The sequence below is a fragment of the Lytechinus pictus genome, chromosome 5 (assembly GCF_037042905.1).
Source record: "Lytechinus pictus isolate F3 Inbred chromosome 5, Lp3.0, whole genome shotgun sequence".
Taxonomy (NCBI): domain Eukaryota; kingdom Metazoa; phylum Echinodermata; class Echinoidea; order Temnopleuroida; family Toxopneustidae; genus Lytechinus; species Lytechinus pictus.
Window position 1 is genome coordinate 50,090,547 of NC_087249.1, and position 19,059 is coordinate 50,109,605.

General features: G+C 36.1%; 1 protein-coding gene across 1 annotated transcript; it reads left to right on the top strand.

Moving 5' to 3' along the window:
• The first annotated feature begins 1,749 nt into the window (after nucleotides 1-1,749).
• LOC129260129 (uncharacterized) lies at nucleotides 1,750-14,272 on the top strand. The gene is made up of 2 exons (XM_054898171.2): nucleotides 1,750-3,294; nucleotides 10,053-14,272. The coding sequence occupies exons 1-2, from the start codon at nucleotides 2,293-2,295 to the stop codon at nucleotides 10,131-10,133; spliced, it is 1,083 nt and encodes a 360-aa protein (XP_054754146.2). The 5' UTR covers nucleotides 1,750-2,292; the 3' UTR covers nucleotides 10,134-14,272.
• Nucleotides 14,273-19,059: the final 4,787 nt, after the last annotated feature.

The window sequence follows — 19,059 nt, forward strand, 5'->3', positions numbered from 1 at the left end:
TCAAGCACAACTGGGTAAAATTTGTCACTACAACGGAATAGTGTATATCCCCCACTGATCATCTGTTGCTTCGCTCTCTCGCTCAAATAGCTCCCTTTGTTGATAATTCCTGGCTATGCTGGTCTGGATTTTTTTTATTGGTGTAACTGTAAGTATAGACCTCTCCTACAAAACTTAAACTATTACTCATGGTCGTATCGATAACTATTTTATTACAATTCGTCGTTAGAAATTCGTAAACATTAATCATTAATGGATTTATTTATTTATTTATCTCTCTATATATTTCTATTTATTTACATTTATTTATTCATTTAATTATTTTTTTTTTTATGTATATATTATATTGGGGTGGCATTTTTATTGTTTTTTTAGATTCCTATAGATATCAATAAAGAAAGCATCAGGAAGTTTGGAAGATATTGTAAAATATCAAGGGGGCAGAGTATCGCCCGTCGCTTAACCTCCTAAGGCTTAACGGGGGGGGGGGGGCAAACTTCATACTGCCTAGAATAGCCTAGTCTGTCCCCGTTTAAAAAATCATTATTGAAGACACATCTGAGTAGAGAAGATCACTCTATTTTTGTAGTATAAACAACACGAATATCGAAGCGCATTAGAATGTATTCATAGTGCATGGCTGCGCTCTTCAAATCAATCTTATTGTCATTTAGTTGGCAGGATGATGCTCCAACTTCTTGAAAAAAATAACAGCAAAATCTACAACAAAGTAACTGTTATTCTAAAATAGAAAGAAAGAGCCGCACACATAAAAACGAAGAAAACTACGAACCCCACTGGAAGACAGGAAGAAAAAGTGTATCTCGAGTAATTTACTTCACAATACCGTGCAGACACTTATTCCCGCCCCTGCTTGCTAATTTGGCTCGATTATAGATCATTTCACTTTTTACACAATGATTGCCGAAGTCTGAATTGTCAGTGTGCCTATTGAAAGAGTATGTCTTAAAGTGGCCACCGGGATTGCTGAAGGTATAGGAGTACCGGAAGTCTTTTTATATGAATGAGTTCCTTGATATTATAAGGACAACAAATTATAATGAACATAATTCTGGTTTAACTAAAGATGCGAAGGTTATCGCAAAATGGAGGCGTTCGCGTTCGCGTGCCTCCTTTAACAAAGACATGAAAGAACTTATCAACAAATCTTTTCATGAAAAGTGGACATGGTAGATAAGGTTTCGTTTTCTACCTCTTATGTATTTTCTGGATATTGAGACTCTTTACTTTATGGGGGAGGGGTGGGGGGGGGGGGGTGGAGTCTGGGCGGTCGACCAAAATTTAGATGGAAAGAGATATAGGTCTAGTAGTGGTTGAAGAACGCTGAAAGATCAAGAAAAAAAACTTTCGTGAGAAAGGAACCCCCTCTCCGAAAAAATAGTAAAGAATAATAACATGAAAATAGTTTTAGCGTGGAGATCGAAATGAGAGAGGGAGAGAAAGAGAGTGATAAGGGGAGAGGAGGGAGGGTATATGGGAGGGGATATTCTGGGGGAAGATGATATGCTGGGGGCGATAATTAACCGAAAGACAACGGACGTTTAAAAATGGGACAATGGTTGCCTATCATAGCATCACTTCCTCTTAACTTCATCATCATAATGAATGGAAGAAGGAGATGATGACGTCACCGACGCCATCTTCCTGATATGTCCCAATCGAGATGCATCACGCTTGGGACTGACAGGGGTCGGATCGGTACCGAGCTAGCTCCCAGGACGCTGCGCCAGATCAGCTGTGAAGAGAACCAGAACATAACCTTATTCACCGGAAAGGGACAACAGAGGAGGTGGCTTAAGATAATTATCTCTTGCCGTACTCGTGTCACTTTCTTGGAGTAGGCTACATTCATGATTACGAGAGAGGGTCATTCGTGTATTCATTCGATGTCATGACTGTGACGAAATAAAACAGAACATTTTTTTCATCATTTTGTAATTTCTGTTTACTTGGAGTTGGACTCCCCGCGAGGAATGACACCGATGTGTTGTGTTTATTTCTGGACAGCTAGCTAGCAGGAAGAACATACTCTGTTTGTCTTCATCATGTTCATGGAGTTTGTGAACTTTTGACTTTCTTCAACGAATGAAGAGCTATTCTCTGTCTTCTCTTAGATCTTGAAACATAGAACGAGATATTTCAGATGACATTGGGACATAGTCTGAAAGCTGTCATTTGTCAGAGTTCTATTTTGCTATTGCCTTATAAAATCAGAACAAGGTTGTACGCTAATTTTGTTTTTAAAAACGAAAAATTTTGGAATTGAATACGATGAGTATTCAGAGCGAGTCGGTAGTTTTGCCGCCAGAATTACATACATGCGGGGATCATAGAGGATATTATGGTAGCTGCAGATGTGATGTAAACACTACAGTTATCTCATCTGACCATCCTTTTGAATATCTCTCGCTTACATCAAGGTCAAGGGCGAATGACCAAGGAATCGACAGTAAATTCGAGAGTGGAACGTTTGCTGAACATTTCGGCAGCGTTTCGATAACATCTATGCCACATCATCAAGGTGATCGTCTTCATCATCGTCCACCTCGTCAAGTGTATTCTGACTGGAAGTTTAACAACGAGTCGAGATCGTCTGGGGCTAGACAAGAAAGCCCGAATGACGTGTTCGAATGCAGTGCGATGATGGATAGCGAGTCGTCCAGCAGCCCGGCATCGTCAACCAGTCCAGGGTCCCTCGCGCCGCATCGGAACAGTCCTTTCGGCGCGCACACCCTTTCCCATCTCGAAGTCCTATCATCAAGCCACCACCACCCTCGGCAACAACCACAACAGAAACAACAACAGCAACAACAAATCTGTGTCATGAATACCCAACAAGCCGTTAACCACCTCCACCATAATAACAACCACCATCAACATCAACCTCATTTTCAACGGGGCCCGAAACGCCGAGCCGTCGACAACCAACCGGTGGACGACGCCGGCGTTGGCAACCGTAAGGAACGGCGACGAACGCAGAGCATCAACACCGCGTTTGCCGAACTTCGAGATTGCATCCCGAATGTTCCCGCCGACACCAAACTCTCTAAAATCAAAACCCTGCGTTTAGCGACCAGTTACATCGCTTATCTGACTGACATGGTTTCTAAAGATGATAATATGAATGGTGATATGGAGTCAACTACCACCATTAGTGGAATGATGCTCGATAACATCGGAGACGTGGCGTCCGCTATGCCGATGATCCGGCAGGACTTCTCACTGACCTGCCGCTCAATCATAAAGGATGCCGTTAAAAGTGAGAGTGCTGTGGTAAGCAAATTCTCTATAATCTTAACAGATTATAATTGATTCCCTCATGACATACACCAGTAATAGTTTTCTGAAGACATTTAGATTTTACAATGTTACAGTTTTTAGTAAAACATTGTATTTCGGGTAACCAAAGCTGATCTCCCAGGGATTCGAACATTAGAAGTATTAAAAGCAAAAACTAATGAACTAAAACAAAAACCCAATTTTATGTTTACTTATGACTTCCGCGGAGTCTCGAAACATGGACCTGCTAAGTGCTATTAAGAAACACACTCAAACCACCAAACTTTCATTTCTGCAAACAGGAAATAAACTTACTGACTTTCCGATTTAAAAAAATAAAGGCAAAATAAGATACCACTTATAGAGTTACACAACTCTAATATATTGAAAAAATAGCAAAACGAGATAATATTCAATCGATCAATGCATATCCGACAGACCTTTATAAACTAAACCGTTAAGATTTTTTGATATATATTTGCCCCCATATATTTATAAATCATTGTTTCAAAGTAGGCCTATAATTGGCCTAATGAATATGTAGCAGAGACAACATTCTTTTCAAAATTTCCTCAAAAACTGCCTTATTTAACCAACCTTGATCACAGGTAAAACCCAATAAATAAAAGGAAGAAAACAAGGGGAATAGAATAGTGCATAAAGTATTTTTACTATTCTCAGTCAAATAAGTAAAAAAAAATTGTAAGAAATAACATTTGCAACAGTATTACATTTTTATTACAACGAATATGGAACAATAATGTCTGTCATTTGCTTCTATAACAAAGAACGATTAATATCAATAGAATGGTAGTGACCTAATCATGATTATAAAATAAACAATACAAATAACTGGTTTGCATAACGTACTCGCATTGCCTCCTTTGTGTTTGATTTTAATGACCTAATGTTTCATATATGCAAGTCATGTCTAAAAGACGTTATACATTTCAATATTGCCACGTAGAAATCCCCTTTCATCATTTTTTGTGGAGAAGTAGATACCATAGTAGATATCCAACAAAATTCAATCGAATTGAATCATGGACTTCCAACGCAAAAATCCATGATCGAATAAAAGGGAAAGTGGTAACCTGTTAGCATGAATAGCACTGTGGTGTGCAAGTACCCTGGGGAGCATAATTTATATGTTTGATCGGTCACATTGTATACACATTAATGACAAAATGAGAGAAAAAAATTATTGTGAATTGTCAAAGTTATAAATCTGACCATCCAACATTCGGTGGTCAGATAAATTTCATCACATAAGCGTTTCGTCACCCTGTATCGAGTAATCATCCTTAAAGTTGGGCTTTAACTAAACATGTTCAAAATCTCGATTAGTCGAATGATTTACAATTTCTGAGGGGCAATAGAGAATAGGGTAGCCGTATCTGATTATTGTATAATTTATAGCAATCGCCCTGCAAATTTCTTAAACCCCTTTGACCACTCGCCTCTCGTCACCCTTCGCAGAAACCGTAAGCGGCATTCGTATGACGCTGCGTCGCAGGCTGCGAGGGCCATTTGCTGCTGTGTGGTCGCGCCGTAAGTGCCGGGTGAAACATGGGTCGAGGTCTTACTGACGAGGTGACTGGCTAGCTGGCTGGCTGGCTGCCTGACTGGTTCGAGGCCTAAACTATAACTCATTGATCATGGCTAGGCGATTAAGGACAACTGCCTTTTACAATGAATGTAATAGAATAAAAATCATATTTGAAATAAAATCAACAGCACAGAATTAGTGGCAGAATAAGGTGAGTTCCGAACTGTGTCCATTTTATGATTTAATCTTGCCTTTCCAAGTAATGACATGTTTTTTTAAACATCTAGTATCTTAAGCACATTTTTTCCAGACAATTTTGTCATTAATTTGTGCACTTTAAGCCTATTTTTATTGAGCTGGATTACGTTTAAACACAATTAATTTTTTGTTGTGTGTGTGTTGTCATTTCGTTCTCGTGGCCGTATAAGCCCATAATTAAACTTAATTTCCAATTAATATCCTCATTGTGATTGGCAAAATTATTCACTATTGGCAATTTCTTTCTCATGATAACAAACTAAACATTTAAGGTAAGCTCACAGCTTTTGAATAACATTTCTTCGGCTTTTCAACAAACTACTTACTATAGAAAAAAGATAAGAAAATAAAATACATTACTATTTGATATAAACAGATTGATTGAAAAGTAATTTGTTTCCCTCCTCCAAAATAATGTGGTAATATTAAAGTGATAAATGTTTCCTTAAAAAAGAATAAGATAAATAAATGATAAGAAAGGGCCCTTTATTCAACGAATAAACATACTTTTTGAGTACAAATTATGAAAAAATCCAACTTTCATCCGCTATCAAACATTACAGATATAAAGAATTACTTATGATGGCTACTATTCTTTGCATTAGGTGACTTAATTCATGAAGACGACAAGAACATACTTGCCGAAACCGCCGGGATTGGTGACGTTATTAAGGGTACCTTTCATAAAGATTTGTTATGATATATTTTTCTACGACAAATATACTATTAACCAATCAGATTGAAAGATTTCAGTAGCTTTTTATCGTTATTGCAAATTTGTTATTAGCCTTAGTTTTATCAAACGGGACCATTGTCAACTATACGTTCCCACAAAAGAAAACCTGGGACCTGATGCATAAAATAAAAACTCTGGCAATTTTTTTGCCAGAGTTTTTTAATGTGTAAGTTTCAATGGCATAATTTTGTTTGCCAGAGTTTTTTTAATGGCAAAAGTTTTATTTGATCTGCCATGTATAGCCTCTACGTTGATTCATTACTTTTCATGGATTCATTTGGAAGTTACTCTTATTTGATTAATTGATAAAGGATTTATTTCATTTCAAGTAAGGCGATGTATGATACAACATAATGAAATGAAATGCGTAGCCTCCTTATATAATACACTCTAAAAAATATTGGGTAAAAGTGCTCCATGAGGGTAATTATGTGTCCAACCATGTAATAGGTCCATGGTCCAACCAACATTTGGGCATTTCTTTTGGGCATTTTTATTTATCCAGTGTGATGAAAATTTTGCCCATTCTAAAGTAATTGCTGCTTATTTTTTAACCTTACTGGACAATGTGCTTCCCGCATTGGGTGAAATACTGCCCCAAATTGGTTGGCCACATAATATGATAATGACCCTCGTGGTGGAAAAAAAATTACCCAATATTTTTTACAGAGTAGGCCTACTTAAAAATATGTAACAGGAGTCGCGGAACCGGCGGGGGGGGGGGGGGGGGGCTGGTGTCTTCTGCCTCCACTTTTTTCCGAAACAGTGTACAAACACGTAAATTTTGCCATCTGATTGTGTTTTTTTGCATGATCAGCCCCCCTACTTCCAGCTCAGCCCCCACATGTTCAAAACCGTTCCGAATTCCCTGTACCATGTGTATATGGCTATATCATCAGTACCCCTCCACTGTTCAAACTTTATTGAAAGATGTTTGGATTAATGAATGAAATGTATGCTGTGTGTTTTAAACCATGGACCTACTACAAAAGAAATGCGGTACGGTAGTGATATGTAAATTAAATTTGCAATGTCCATGTTTAAACCGACCTGTGAATGCACACGTAGATTGGCAATCGAAGTGTCGGTAGGCTGATTTCACCGGAGTTCAGTAACAAAGCTGCTAATGACCACGAAGTTATATCAGCACGTAATTATCCATGACACCCAAAGCTCCCGGCTATATAAGATAATTGGTATAAATTAATACATAGCTTAATGATTATTGCCAATAAGACAAGAGGAAATAAAATGACTAATGACCCGTCAATTATAAAGAAGTGAGTCTACTCCGCCCATATGCTTACGGTAATACTAAAGTAAATTGTACTTCGTAAAACGTATCGCGTTATATAGGCCTAAACTATATCAATCGCAAATGAATGATGATTGACTTATGATTCCAGAAATAATGTTATTACTAAGAAGCGATAATCACAGTAACCACATATACAATTTTTAATATAAACTTTCGAGGATAGAAGAAAACAATTGTGGTCGTATTAAACTCACTAATCATGTAAAGATATATTTTTTTATATTATATTTGGTCTACTTTAAATTGCAAAAATATATGAATAAATAAAGATAGAAAATACATTGATATGGCCGGGGGGGGGGGGTGGGGGAGAAAACAATTTTTTTTTTCTAGCACAAGATGTTGTCCCTCAATAACCCATTATATGATATCATTAAATAAAACAAAAGCAATAACAGAATTAAGAAAATGTAAGATAATTAGACTTTGTTAGGACATTTTATTATGAACTGCTTATTTATTACCTGACAAAGGCACTAACACAAAAGCAAAATAAAATCATGTAAGTGAGATGATAAGATGGTTTTGATTGGCTCATACGATTCTTTATTAAATGAGAGCGCCGCTAAAAATCAAACAACAGCACAGTTAGAGTCAGTTAGTAGTAAATATGATACGGGATACCTTCATACTTAATATTTCTGATGGGGGAAGGTAAGTTGTAAAAACTTATTGAAGAGTCGAATATGGAATGTGTACTGTACACATTACATTCTACTCTAAATGAATATATTTTTAGAAACGCCTCTTCAGGCTACATACGGAGGGCGTGGTCGTGGAATAAAAAAGTAGGATATAAGTATATTAAATGGCAAATATATTCTATGAAGTGAAATAATTGTTATTGAAAGGGCAGGAAATTCATATCCTAGATGTTATGTAACATTCAATATTCGTTGAGCGGAAGTTTAAATCTAGTTCTTTACGCTGAAAGGGTTAGACTGGGCGTACAAATCGTCCAAACTTACAGCTTTGGAAGGCATGGGTGATTATGATGATATACATCCATGTAAAAGGAAAACCATGTCGACTGCACTGTTTACATGACTCAAACCCCATGTTTTGTCACACTATACAGGAATGCATTTTGCAATGCAACATGTTTTAACTGCTTAGGTATATCTCAAAAATAATTCGAACTCCTTTCATTCAAATCCAATTTATAACCTACAGTACAATTTTCAGCGTCCGTATATCATGTATACTAGTGCAATTATTGTTATTTTTGTCTTGCTAGTTACATAATTTAAATCGTATCACTTATCCTAATTTTCTTCATTATTCGCATGTCAGCTGGTCCATGAACAACACCAGACAGTTAAAATGCTTTGAATAAATAAGATGGTACCTCAAAAACTAAGAGTCAAATGATGTGGTATAAATAATTTGGTGAATTGTTGTTATTTTTATCGCCTTTTTGTCTTCCTCCACTTTCGTTGGTACAACATGTGTCTGACCATGAATGTCATTGAACATGGACCCTCTTTCATGCAACTTTTTAGTAAAAAGCTACTAAAAGCGTGACATTTGATTGGTTAATAAAAACCAAGTCAACTCAAGTTTGCGTTTGGAAAGTTTTATGAAACTGGTCCATGCCCCGGCAGAAGACGATTGACACTTACTGAACCGGAGAACAATCTTGACACCTTTAGACTATAAACCACCATAAACTGTTTGGATTATTGACGAAAATCCTTCCGTTGGGGGTCGATATAATAGGTACCGATCTTTATTCACACCTGTCCTGATAGTAAATCAAGGAAGGCCGCCTTCTTTTTCTTTCCTCGCGAGACTTCACTTTATGTGCACGATTGTGATAAGTGGTTTGAGCGGTTGTTTATATTTTACCTCTCAGGCCTATATACGATGAAATAAAACTGCATTTTATTTTCTATAAAACGTTTCACTCACTTTTATAATAAAAACACGCCCCTCCCCTGCTAGTATATATGCCGATCAATTTAGTAGGTCACAAGTTAGCATCAGATAAAAGGAAATTATCATGAAGGCAAATTGAGGTTAAAAAACACATTTTATAATAAAATCGATCTCGAAAACTAACATGATCAAAGTGACTTGAAATTAAAACCGGCAAAACGCAACACGAACTCTATCAGTATGGCCAGAACGAAAACATATTGAACAAGCGTCCATTTCTCATGTGTGTTTATTATTTTCATTATTCCTCCCTGGCTTTGAAATACCCAAATCTTCTTACCATGTTTACGCGACCAACTTATTATTTCTTTAAGTCGTTTTTTCAAGTATCCTATACCATCTCTGGCCATCAAAATAGTACCTAATGCTAGAAAAATGAATTCATATCGAATTCATGGTCACTGCAAAGGGAATTGGTGAATCCAACTTGTCCAAGATTGATCGTAACAGAATGAATGAAATGAAGCAGAAATGCGGTACCTAAGGCATGATTCTGTTAAATGTTGTGATGGTAGTCAGTGACTGTCAAATAACTTTTTAACCAATATGTCGAAAACCAAAAATTGTACACTCTTGAAAAAATAGAAAAAGTTTGAAAAGGCCAAGGAATGACAACGTTTTCCTCCCTTATTAAAAACGCTGTCGCTCCTCAGTCCCTATAAAGGGTGATTCATCCTTTTCAACTCTTTTTTGTGTGTTTGTATTCGTGTATCCGTAGTGGAATTTCAGCTCTTTATTTGGTAACCAAGATGCAATAACAAATATGAAAAAGAATGATTAGGGAAAAGAAGATAAAAAGTGAATTCTACATTTGTATTTTTTCCCATACCATTTCAGTATGCTTATGCTGTCGTCCCCACCATTGCCCTCCAAGTTTATATCATAAAGAATGTCCACAAATTGATGATTTCATATACCTTACATTGTATTTCTTCATGTATTATATTTTGCAGAGAAATGACTGCGAGGCTAAAAGGAAGCGAAATCGAACAGGCTGGCCCGAGCATGTTTGGGCTCTGGAACTTCAACATTGATCGAAACCAAACCCGCAAGGTCCATTTATGGCAACATTCTACACGGTTTCACCATGATTTGTGATTACCTGTGTGTTAAATGACTTTCATCATGGGCGACAGTATCTTCATCATTACACGCAGATATAACTAAATATAATTTAAAAAATGAATAAAGAAGGAGAAAGAAGGCAAAGAATGTGCATAACGCTGGCCCGGAACGCTGGAGATCAGGCCTGAAACGTTATGAGACACTGCGTGGCAGCTGTGATTTCGAATGCCCTTCCCTTAACTTTCCACATTAAGATAATTGTAAACTCCCATGATTGTTGCAAGGTCACGGGAAGACAACGCGACGACGGGAAGACAAAATGACAACTGGAAGACAAAAGGGCAACAGGAACACAAGACATGATATCAAATGCTTTCGAGTAATGCTTGCCCCCAGAGAATCGGCGGACGACGGATATCGTCATGATCGGAGGCTCGCCACTTTCGCCGCGGACGCTTTGATCAAGTAGTTGCTTTGATCATGGACTCTACTACCATGCTTTGATGTTGAAGTGATTGGGTATCCTCATAACATTGTGAAAAATAGTTCGCGTCATTTTTCTTGTATACAATTAACATCGATAATACCGCAACGTGGAACATTGGCTCAAAGAAGAGTCGAAAATAAATAAACGTTGTTTGCGGTTGCTACAAAAGAAGATGTTATGATTTCCTTAGATGATCATGATGATGACGCATGGATCTATTCTCGACCATCACATGCAGCCCTTCGTGGTATTTTGCTAGCGCCATTTACCAGCTTCAGAAGAAAAGGGGTGTGGTCAGTTGACTTTCTACTTTTATCACGATTTTCTCGTTATTGCTACCACATCTTTGTAACAGTTAGGCAAGAGATCTATCTGAACATTATACATTTTGTTTGTCTGTTATTTTTTGTTTGTTAATGTTTGTTTTGAAGCGTTTTGTTTTTATCTCAAGAAGTAACCGATCCTATTTTTGTATACAAAAAGTCAATCATTATTAATATTCAGATTGCGATAATAATATAAAACAATGTATTTTTGTTTGAAATTTAAGTCTCAGATTCAGACAATGGTCAAAAAATCAAAATGACACTTAAACGTGTGAAAAGGATGATACATATTGTGCCCGTTTCAAAAAGACTCTTGTTTAAACTAAAAAAAATCACGCTTTTGATTGGTCGAAAATCAAGTTGTGATCGATTTTTTTGGAGTTGCGTTTGATAGAAACTTTTTCTGGAACGGCCATATAGCCAGCGTTTGCCGATGTACATATGGCAAGCCCTTCTATCATTAAATCCAGTTTCTTGATGCCAATGATTACTCTGTTAAATTAAGAATTCTATTTCCGGATACCTATAATTTATTTGTTTATGTCAATAATTCGATTCCCTAATACCAAGAGTGAAGTTCTTAATTCTCAAGAAATTGAATCTTTGAATCCCATTTCTTAAAAACGATAAAACAGCTCGTCATGTTGACGTTACGTCGCTAGGCCTATAGGTGTCCCAGGTGTAATTACCACAAAATTCCATCCCAAAAATATTCATTTGTCCCAAGATTTTTAATTTGATATAGCCGTTTGACAAAGGGGCAATTCCATAAAATTATTATGTACGTTCGACCCCCTATATATCTGTATGTGGGACCTTCGTGAAATGTTCTGTCTCTGATTTTTTTTTTCTTTTGACAATCTCTAATGCTCTCAATTCTCAAATGACCATGACTTGGTCAGTTTATGAAGTGAAGTAAGACTTGAGAAAAATGGTGCTCGGACGAACAAAAAGGTTGATTATTTTATGGAATTGCCCAAAGGCATATACCTATGAATATGATTCGCAATATTGGCCGGTCGTGGAACTTTTTTTTTCATACGCCAGTGATGCTGATAGGGCCATTACAAACAAATCTAGTTCATCCTTGTTTTAGAATATTTTCCTGGCAAAAAAAAATTTATCATTTCTCAAAATGTTTCCTTAGGATAACAGAATAAAGGTTTCCTGGAAAAAATAAATTAAAATTGGAAAAAGATATGTGTTTACCATGTTTACATAAGAAAACAATGCAGCCGCTGTATCAGAAATCATCTTAAGGGATTTTAATCATTATAATATTTATGAAAGATATATTGTGCGTGTTACTTTCAGCATTAAACCGCATTAAAAATGGAAAAATGAATCGCCATTATCAGTGCTTGCTTACCTCATGCAAATTTATAAAAAATACCATAATTTTTTAAGAAAATTTTAACTATTACTTTCAACTAAAATTCTAAAAAATTAACAGTTTCGACGTTAACATACAATGTTATACCTATTCGACACAGAACGAATGTTTTGTTTATTTGTGTGGGTTTTATATTTTAGATACAAATTAATTGTTCTTTATTTAAAGGACAAGTCCACCCCAACAAAGAGTTATTTGAATAAAAAAGAAAAATCCAACAAGCATAACACTGAAAATTTCATCAAAATCGGATGTAAAATAAGAAAGTTACGACATTTTAAAGTTTCGCTTAATTTCACAAAACAGTTATATGCACATCCTGGCTGGTATGCAAATGAAGAGACTATGACGTCATCCACTCACTATTTTTTTTGTATTTTATTATGTAAAAAATGAAATATTCTGATTTTCTCCTCAATGGCAAGTGATACAACGATAAATTCCTCCCTGAACATGTGGCATTATCATTGTTTAATACTATATGTTTCAGTCATGTTGCTCCTTATTGTCAAATCTATAAAAAATGAAATATTGTAAAATTCAAACAATAAAAAACAAAAGAAAGAGTGAGTGATGGACATCATCGACTGACTCACCTAATTGGTGCATATTACAGTTTTGTGAAAAATAAGCGAAACTTTAAAATGTCATAACTTTCTTATTTTACATCAGAGTTTGATGAAATTTTTAGCACTATGCTAGTTTGATTTTTCTCTATTTTATTCAAGTCAGCATTTTCCCATGTTTCCTGGGGTGGACTTGACCTTTAAGGTACACTGTTAAAACTGACGCCAGTTGGCATGGTTGGAGTCCCAAGAAGACCGCGTCCTGAAGTGTTAAAATTGACACCAAAGATGTGTGCTATAGTAACAACCAGGGGTGTTGAACATATTGAACTAACACTTTAAATTTTACACCAGATTAAAATGACTGGCGAGGTCGCCTATATATGTACATCGGTTAACACCAAAGTTTTGCTGTGTATAGGTATAATTATCGAGCATCTTCTCAATCAGTTCAATTTTGAATGGAGGATATTAAATCGTCTCCAAGGAAGCTTTGAGATTAAAATGCCCCCAATGAAGAAAAGGAAAATAATGTAACGTTGGATTAAAAACATATTATTTGCAACGTTGAATCAAGGATGAAATGTCTTAAAGGTCAAGTCCACTCCAATAAAATGTGGATTTGAGTAGAAAAAGAAACATCAACCAAGCACAATGCTGAAATTTTCATTCAAATCGGATGTAAAATAAGAAAATTATAGGCCTATAAAATATCAAAAAATGTTACTTATATTTTCACAAAAAAAGTTATTTACACGACATAATGATATCCAAACGAGAGAGCCCATGTCATACTCATTATTTTCTTTTATGAAACATGAAATACAAGCAATTTGTGCGGAGTTTACAAACAGGAACAATCTTTTTGAAACTGCTTGCATATGCAACAATGGCAATCGCATATTTTCAAGGAGGAAGTAAACCTTGTTTAACATTATAACGAAGGGAAAATTAATATATGTAATATTATGAATACAAAAGAAATGGTGTATTGGCGACGTCATCTGTCCCCTCATTCGCATACCAACAAAGATGTGCATACAATATACATGTTCGCGAACTCAAGCGAAATTTTCAATTTTTGTCTTACTTTATATCCGTTTTTGTGTTCTTGTTTGATTTTTCTCTCAGTTTTTATTAAACTCAACTTTTCGCTGGTGGGGCGGATTTTGTCTTTAGGGATGTAAAGGAACTTTTTTTCTCGATTTGATTATTTTATTCATACAACTTTTGATGCATGTAGTCGGTTAAAAAGATTTGTTTTGTCCATTTCGTAATATTTTCTTCATCGTAAGTCATTTGATGGAAAATACTGTAAATAAACGAAGGAAGCTGCAAAGAGAATTAATGGTAATGTGTCATTGATTTCATATTGTCTAATGTTATCAGTTTATGGTGAACTATATTCTATATTTTTGTCTGGGGGCGGGCAAGATGCATACAAATTTTCAAAGTTGGTCAAAATCGAGGGAGCGAAGCAATTGAGCTTGTCATGTGGTCTTGAAGTTTTCATTTTCTAAAGTGAAATAAAAGGATTTCGTGCGCACATTTGGTGAATTTTGTGAAAATATTTAATAAAAAGTATAAGTATTCCATTTTTTTTTTTTTTTTTTTTTTTTTTTTTTTTTGGGGGGGGGGGGGGCAAGTGAAATAGGACAGTGTCTGTGCATGGAATGATGCAACCTGATACACGATGTCAATGTGCATGTGCAGCGTTGGAACACGAAAGATGAGCGCGTTAACGATCGAGGAAATAAATTTATATGAAGACTCGGGCGAGACTTCGGGCGGGGCGCCCCGCTCCTTCCCCGCTTATGATGGTTGAACTTACCAGTGTTATCAATAAAGTTAACGGTCTTAATTACGCTTCTATACTTCTATATTACATAATGCGAACGATTCCTTCACTCCCCAGGGAGTGGAGAAAGTGCATACATTGTTAGTGGGTAAGCCATGATCCTAAGTCCGGGACAATTCTTCTGTAACGTCACGATTGATTTCAGTTTGCTAAAAATGTTGAAATATCGTACCAGATTTTTTTTTTTTTGAAGAAGTTTTCGTACCACGTTAAGAGCAAAACGGACATTTTCGACCATGACTACATCCTATTCTGGAATCTTTCTTAATCAAATTTTAAGTTAGATATTACATGATCAGTATATACAAAGAAAACGAGATAATAATATTGTTACATTTGTCCCTTTTCGAATTATTGATCGTACATCGTACACAGAGTTCCCCCAGAGCTATAAGGCAAAGATTATATGATTTCATGAATTCAGTTTACGAAAAAAAAATATTTATTTTCACCACGCTCGTCGTTAACGTCGTTAATCATTCACATATTCCTTTCTGAACAAAGGATTTAAGCAAAAGCTAGATAAAGGGTTTGAATGTTCTGTTCATTATAGAGATTCAATTCAAACACATGCAGACGTCCTTAATAAACAATAACCAGACAACGACATCAGAAAGAAACCGTCAAAATCTGAGGATATCTATAATTGTTACGTCACTCACTGTCGCCATTCAGAAGACCGTGTCTGCTTTTTTTTGTATTTCCGTCATGCATAAAGATAGAATTAACAAGTATGTCCATTGTTAACACAAGTCATGGTACGATATGTCAGTAGCGGATGCAGCTTTTGCCTGAGATGGGAGTTTGACCAGTAAGTTTGTCCATGGACCTATTGTAATATATATGAGCTGAGACGTACTGCAACCCCCACCATCCCCACCCGTAGATCCGCCATACTGTTCTGTTGCGCGAGTTTGGTCCGCCTATATACCTCTCATATTTTCATTCATTTTTTTATACTAAAAAAAAATAAGTAGCCCAGGGGGGGGGGGGTAAACTCCTAAACCCCTAGATCCGACACTGGCTACAAAAATATTTTCTTACTTCCATTTTTACAAACTATATTTCAACATAAAATTAGTTATGCAGAATCATTTGTCATGAAATAATGTAAGTAAATGACGGATTTCTTATCAGAAGGAGGCATAATTGTTTAAAAGAAAAATAGCTTGTGGTGGGATACGACTGAGACACACAATACACACAATACGAAAAAGGAGAAATACTGGAATATGGACGAGTAATGAAAGAGAAGAAGGCAAGAGATATCCGTGGAAATACATTTTTGTTATAAAACAAAATTAAATGACGAGAATCTGAGCCAATATTTGATTTTTTTTCTTTTTGTAACCTAGGCAACGCGCACCAATCCATTTCTTGTCAGATTCAGGGCGTTGATTACATCATCATCCATACACTTATTTCATCTTGAATTCGATTGATGAATTGATTATACGAACATGATGATCCCTCAAAGGATTTCCAATGATGAAACTACGTACCCCACGCATCCCCCAAATGTGTTTGAATTCAAATATTCAAATATTACTTTATTTGAATACGGAATTGTTATTTTTCTAGAAAAAAACATAAAAACAAAACAAACTACACATAGAATGATTAAAAAACAACCTGTCGCCGTGAAGTCTTGAGGCGGTATTCAACAAAGACATGTATTCGGAAGTTATCAACTAATTTAAGGCGGATCATTGGAGCCAACCCCAGACGGAACTGGTGAAAAAGAACACAGCTACAACATAAAATTGGAAACATTCAATTATTGAAATGACGGATATATCATCAGAGAAAAGCCAATTTTGTCTACCATGCCTAGTTTTTCCTTTGCTCTGTCTTCCTGTAATGGTGAAAGTAGACTGTTTTTTCAAAAGAAGATAATATTTTACGATTGAATCGACTCAATGTCCATGCTCTTGTTGCTGATTCATGAAATATCTTAAAACATAAAATATTAAAAACATTTTTTGTGTGCTCAAACACTGGCGTTGCCACCAAAATATATGGATTGAAGAAGAAACAAAATCAACTCCGCTCTGATTATTAATTGCTCTATCTGTAAAAGCCCTTCCTAAGAACAAATTATCACTATACACCATCATTATTCATCACAGTAAAAATGAAATTGATGCAAATAGTGAATTATGAATTAAAATACTAATGAACCATGACGTCATGCCATGTCATTCACCAACGATCGCATTCTTTAGAAAAAAGTATAGGTGAACGACATTTTTCATGGTCAAACTGACTAATCCCAATTTGCTAACGTGAGAATATAGAAACGGAAACAAGAAAACTAATAAAAGTCTAGGCCAATCTAATTCTCATTGATCATTTCGAATATAGCTTGGGGTAAAATGTCGGTGTCTTCTATTTTGCGACTTCCCAGAGCGGCCGTTATTCTGAAATTCAAGACAAAGACGAATCATTTAACCAAATGTGACGTTTTATTCGTCCTTTTTCTTCTTCTTCATTTAAGATATTATTTTTTTGTTTCTATATATAATCCACCTTTTTCAGGTCATGAGCATTTATCATCGAGATTTCATGAGGGTGACGTTTTGCGGGGGTCGTTATGAACTTTCTGTAAAATAGAAAAAAAACCCAGTCTTATTCTCCTCACCCTTTCCCCTTAATCAATCCGCCCCTCCGATCCCCCGTCTCACCACCCCTCCCTCTATTCGATTCGACCTATCCGCCACCTTTTACACTCTTCTTATTTGATTCAAACTCATATTTAATTTTTCAGATTCAAAGTTTCTGAACTATCATATTCCATACTAATAGAACGATCTATTGCCGATCATCTTCCTTCGATTTGCGGGTGTATAACCCCTCATCCAAGGCAGTATGCGTTTATATTCCTAGCCGTATAGGGGAGGGACAGGTAAAAAAAAAATATATATACATCAATATTACATAACCCGGAAGCAGTGCGAGAAAGCGGTAGACTAGGTACATGTCTTTAAACCTTTTTTTTCTAATTGAAAATAAAGCATCCGGTGAACAAACATAAGTGAATTCGATGAAAATAAAAAAGAAGGCTGAATGATAATTTGGGGGAAGGGACATCCGTCCCCTTTCCCGGCGCCCATATCTTGCTCCACTTCCCCCTCCCTCTCTTCGAATCAATCCGGGTCACAGGTTACGATGACGCACCGCGCCTCTGGAACTCCGAGTTCAATAAATCTTTCTCTGGCATGGGTCTACCGTGGGGGATAGTTTCAAGTTCATGGTCCCATTATCTTGATATTACGACGTGGATAAAGGACAGTGAAACCTTCAATTTCTGTCTAAAGGTACAGTTAAACCAACGAAACGATCTCCATGCAGACCAAATCAATAACGTTATCACCGAATGACATACCATTGGTTGGTATGGAGTGTGTTTCGTTGGTCTGACTGTAGCATCAAGGACACCGGGTATCAGGTGTCCTGGGATATGACCCTGGAATAACAACACATGGTGTTAAAACCGGTGTATATAGAGGAGCACACTATCACTTTACTCCGGTGTTAAATTCGAAGTATTAGTTAAACACCCATGGGTGATATTACAACACATTTGGTTGCTAATTTTGCACTCTTCTGTGTTATGTTCTTTGTCTTTGGTGTTACGTTCAATCTCTAGGGTGTAATACGAACATCTCAGGGTGTGGTCCTCTAGTAATTGGTGTCAGTTTTAACACCCGAGTTTTACAGAGAAGATCTGATCAAGGAAGGAAAAGAACAGATAAAGGGCGTGGATGTTGGGTGTGGGGGAAGGACTGGGCAAGTGCGTTTGTATATATCTGTTGCTTATTTATTTATTTATTCATTTATTCATTCATTCATTCATTTATTTATTTATATATTTTTTTAATTTATGTATGTATGTATTTCTCTATTTATTTATCCATTTATTTATTTATTTATCTATTTATTTATTTATTTATTAGTTTTGAAGCGCTTGTGTTAACTTTGAGACAAGACTTAAACAAGTCAAAGAATTGCAGCCTGAAAGACTAAAAAAGGGTGATCTGTGGCACGATCATGATGGTTGAAAGAGTAAAAAATATACACTTTGATTAGTAAAGTGTCGAGTTTGGCCTATAGGGGCGCAAGTAGTGATTTTTCAAGCCGTAAAAAAAAAGGAAGAACAAAAAAGTGGAAGAAATTAAGAAGTAATAAAACTAGCATAAAAAGAAAATTTTGTGCATTCTTAAACTACATGTACAATGTTCCTACCAATTACTGGATACATTGGA